Here is a 5,000-nt window from a genome sequence, read left to right on the forward strand (position 1 = left end):
CATCTTACCTTGGTTTGGAAGCAGAAGACGGTGACGGTCGCACAAACCAGCGCCGTTATCCCCATGGCGAGGAAGACGGCTTTGGTTTCGTAGTAACTGCGGAAAGACGCCGACAGAAAGGAACATGACCCGAGCACGTGGTGCTGAGAGTGGATGCTACACGGCCGAAGCAAACCTGGAGATTGTTCCGGACACGTAAGACAGGGCGACGGTCTGGAAGAGGAAGCACATTGAAGGAAGTTGTGCTTGTAAAACATTTATTCTGTTCCACCCAATCAGTGCCATTGGTGTCCCATCCATCCATCCATCCATCCATCTTCTTCCGCTTATCCGAGGTCTGGTCGCGGGGGAAGCAGCCTAAGAAGGGAAGCCCAGACTTCCCTCTCCCCAGCCACTTCATCCAGCTCCTTCCGGGGGATCCCGAGGCGTTCCCAGGCCAGCCGGGAGACATAGTCTTCCCAACGTGTCCTGGGTCTTCCCCGAGGCCTCCCACCGGTCGGACGTGCCCGAAACACCTCCCGAGGGAGGCGTTCGGGTGGCATCCTGACCAGATGCCCGAACCACCTCATCTGGCTCCTCTCGATGTGGAGGAGCAGCGGCTTTACCTTGAGCACCTCCCGGATGACAGAGCTTCTCACCCTATCTCTAAGGGAGAGCCCCGCCACCCGGTGGAGGAAACTCATTTCGGCCGCTTGTACCCGTGATCTTGTCCTTTCGGTCATAACCCAAAGCTCATGACCATAGGTGAGGATGGGAACGTAGATCGACCGGTAAATTGAGAGCTTTGCCTTCCGGCTCAGCTCCTTCTTCACCACAACGGATCGATACAGCGTCCGCATTACTGAAGACGCCGCACCGATCCGCCTGTCGATCTCACGATGCACTCTTCCCTCACTCGTGAACAAGACTCAGAGGTACTTGAACTCCTCCACTTGGGGCTAGATCTCCTCCCCAACCTGGAGATGGCACTCCACCCTTTTCCGGGCGAGAACCATGGACTCGGACTTGGAGGTGCTGATTCCCACCCCAGTCGCTTCACACTCTGCTGCGAACCAATCCAGTGATAGCTGAAGATCTTGGCCAGATGAAGCCATCAGGACCACATCATCTGCAAAAAGCAGAGACCTAATCCTGCAGCCACCAAACCAGATCCCCTCAACGCCCTGACTGCACCTAGAAATTCTGTCCATAAAAGTTATGAACAGAATGGGTGACAAAGGGCAGCTTTGGCGGAGTCCAACCCTCACTGGAACTGAAACGGGTCCGACTTACTGCCGGCAATGCAGACCAAGCTCTGACACTGATCATACAGGGAGTGGACCGCCACAATAAGACAGTCCGTTACCCCATACTCTCTGAGCACTCCCCGCAGGACTTCCCGGGGTACACGGTCGAATGCCTTCTCCAAGTACACAAAGCACATGTAGACTGGTTGGGCAAACTCCCATGCACCCTCAAGGACCCTGCCGAGAGTATAGAGCTGGTCCACAGTTCCACGACCAGGACGAAAACCACACTGTTCCTCCTGAATTCGAGGTTCGACTATCCGGCGTAGCCTCCTTTCCAGTACACCTGAATAGACCTTACCGGGAAGGCTGAGGAGTGTGATCCCACGATAGTTGGAACACACCCTCCTGTTCCCCTTCTTAAAGAGAGGAACCAGCAGATCTATTCTAGCGGCTGGTGCCAATACCTCAGTAGGCACCATAGGTTTGTGCTCATCTGAGACTTAGATTGGTCAGATCTATTTTAGTGGCTGGTGCCAATACCTCAGTAGGCGCCATAGGTTCATGCTCACAGACTTAGATTGGTCAGATCTAGTCTTAGACTTAGATTGGTCAGATCTATTCTAGCGGCTGGTGCCAATACCTCGGTAGGCTTCATCAGTTTGTGCTCATAGACTTAGATTGGTCAGCTCTAGTCTTAGACTTAGATTGGTCAGATATAGTCTTAGATTTATATTGGTCAAATCTAATCTAGTGCCGGTGCCAATACCTCAGTAGGCTTCATCAGTTTGTGCTCAGATTTAGATTGGTCAGATCTAGTCTGAGACTTAGATTTGTCAGATCTAGACTGAGACTGGTCAGATCTCGTCTGAGACTTAGATTGGTCAGTTCTAGTCAGACTTATATTGGTCAGATCTATTCTAGCAGCTGGTGCCAATATATCCGTCGGCACCATCAGTTCGTGCTCATAGACTTAGATTGGTCAGATCTATTCCAGCAGTTGGTGCCAATACCTCAGTAGGCACCATTAGTTCCTGTTCATAGACTTAGATTGGTCAAATGTAGTGTGAGACTTAGATTGGTTTAAATCTAGTGTGAGACTTAGATTGGTCAGATCTAGTCTGAGACTTAGATTGGTCATATCTATTCTAGCGGCTGATGCCAATACCTCAGTAGGCTTCATCAGTATGTGCTTATAGACTTAGATTGGTCAGATCTAGTCCTAGAATGGTCAGACCTAGTCTTGGACCTAGATTGGTCAGATTTAGTCTTGGACTTAGATTGGTTGGATCTAGTCTTAGACTTAGATTGGTCAGATCTATTCCAGCAGTTGGTGCCAATACCTCAGTAGGCACCATTAGTTCCTGCTCATAGACTTAGATTGGTCAAATCTAGTGTGAGACTTAGATTGGTCAAATGTAGTGTGAGACTTAGATTGGTCAGATCTAGTCCAACATTTTAGAGAACAAAAATGTGCAGATTCTGGACAGGCAGGACGGATGGTACGTAAGAGGAGTGAGGAAAGCCATCTATGTCAAGGTTGAAAAACCATCCCTGGACAGAGGAGATGGTCTACGACACCACCCATCTCCCACATACAACACTGTCCTTTCAACCTTTCCTAAAAGACTCTGCAATGTAGCCTCTAACAAATAACAGGTGTTAGAAACATTGGAATATTTTATTCACTATTTATTATTGATTCATTACTTTTTGAGCAATGACCGTTTTAAAGAAAAAAACTGTTTTCTGTCATTATTAAACTTCGCAAACTGTTCTCGATACATTTCACCTGCACGCTCTTTTATTTTAGTTTTTTTTTTTTTTTTTTTTTTGTAATAGTGTTTTTAGAATGTGCCGCTGCCCATTAAAAACTTAGCAGCGGGCCACAAATGGCCCCTGGGCCGCACTTTGGACACCCCTGTGTAGACACTTGACATGTGCATTTTAAGGCCTTTTCAGAGACTAATGTAGATGGGAAAATGATGCAGTTTAGCTCAAATGTGAGGAGAAATCGGACAAAGTTGCGAGGCCGCGCAGAATTTTCAAGGATTGTCACGATCGCCACATCAAATATGTTTGATGACATTTAGATGAGGAATTTACACCAAGAAAATGGCAGTGATTGAGTGGAGTGGCCCTCACACAACAATACTCACAAATACTCCCAGCAGCACAAGGTTCCATGGAAATGTCCTCCTACACAGAAGATCATTTTAATATACTGTACTTATTTGTAACAATATTTTATATACTCGTCATTTGTAACAATATTTTATATACTGTACTTGTCATTTGTAACAATTAACCTCAATGCTCACCTTGGCCCTTTGCAGCAAATCAGAATGCAGTAGACCATAAAATAAAGCACTCTATAAAGAGACCAAACATTGTTACTGGTGTGTGTGTGTGTGTGTGTGTGTGTGTGTGTGTGTGTGTGTGTGTGTGTGTGTGTGTGTGTGTGTGTGTGTGTGTGTGTGTGTGTGTGTGTGTGTGTGTGTGTGTGTGTGTGTGCGCGCGCGCGTGCGTATATGTATGTATGTGCATATATATGTATGTACGTGTATATGTGTGTGTATATATACAGTATATATGTATATATATGTATGTGTGTGTATATATATATATATATATGTATGTATGTATGTGAGTATGTATGGGTGTATGTATGTATGTGTGTATATGTATGTATGTATGTGTGTATATGTATGTAAGTGTATGTATGTATGTGTATACATATATGTATGTATGTGTGTATATATATGGATGTGTATATATTTACATGTGTGTGTATATATATGTATGTATGTGTATATATCTATATATGGGTGTGTATATATATATATATAACACACATGTATGTATGTATGGGTATATGCATGTGTGTATATTTATGTATGTGTGTATATGTATGTATGTATGTGTGTATATGTATGTATGTATGTGTATACAAATATGTATATATGTATGTATGTGTATATATATGTATGTATGTGTATATATATATGTATGGATGTGTATATATATGTATGTGTATATACTACATGTGTGTATATATATATATGTATGTATGTGTGTATATATATGTATGTATGTGTATATATCTATATATGTGTGTATATATATATATATAATATATATATATATATATCACACACATGTATGTATGTGTGTATATATGTATGTGCGTGTGTGTATATATGTATGTATGTGTTTAAATGTATGTATGTGTATATATATATACGTGTGTGTGTGTGTGTGTATATATATATATATGTGTGTGTGTGTGTATATACAGTATATATGTGTATGTATATAAAATATACATGTATATGTGTGTGTATATATACATATGTATATATGTGTATATACAGTATATATGTGTTTGTATATCAAATATATATATATATATTTTTTTATATTTATTTATTGTGTAACTTACAGAGATGCCCAGTAGATGGCAGGATATCTGAGAACAAACATCTTGACTGGATCACTACATGGATACACACACATAGTATAATAGTACATGGATACACACACACAGTATAATAGTACATGGATACACACACATAGTATAATAGTACAGTACACTGTGGCAAAGTGTGTACAAGTACGTGTTGCCACTCACACAAAAGTGAAGACGGCAACGACGGAAAAGGTGACGCTGAGCTGAGCTGCTAAGATGAAATAAACCTGCCAAACAAGCACAAAGTGTTATTCCTCAGAAGGCAGGAAGGTAAACATCCTCACCTTTCTGATGAAGGCGTGTCT

At 42.7% G+C, this 5,000-nt stretch overlaps 1 protein-coding gene across 1 annotated transcript in view; it reads right to left on the bottom strand.

Annotated features, from left to right (window-relative positions):
- Positions 1–5,000, bottom strand: part of LOC133574422 (protein lifeguard 3-like) — a 14,617-nt gene that overhangs the window by 6,380 nt on the left and 3,237 nt on the right. The window contains exons 3-9 of the mRNA XM_061926610.1: positions 4,980–5,000; positions 4,858–4,922; positions 4,669–4,722; positions 3,548–3,598; positions 3,386–3,425; positions 176–213; positions 9–96 (exon numbers count right to left, since the gene is read on the bottom strand). The exon at positions 4,980–5,000 is cut by the window's right edge and continues 47 nt beyond it. Of these exons, the coding sequence (XP_061782594.1) occupies positions 9–96; positions 176–213; positions 3,386–3,425; positions 3,548–3,598; positions 4,669–4,722; positions 4,858–4,922; positions 4,980–5,000 (357 nt within the window). The remainder of the gene's footprint in view (positions 1–8; positions 97–175; positions 214–3,385; positions 3,426–3,547; positions 3,599–4,668; positions 4,723–4,857; positions 4,923–4,979) is intronic.

The sequence above is a fragment of the Nerophis lumbriciformis genome, linkage group LG31, assembly GCF_033978685.3.
Source record: "Nerophis lumbriciformis linkage group LG31, RoL_Nlum_v2.1, whole genome shotgun sequence".
Taxonomy (NCBI): Eukaryota; Metazoa; Chordata; class Actinopteri; order Syngnathiformes; family Syngnathidae; genus Nerophis; species Nerophis lumbriciformis.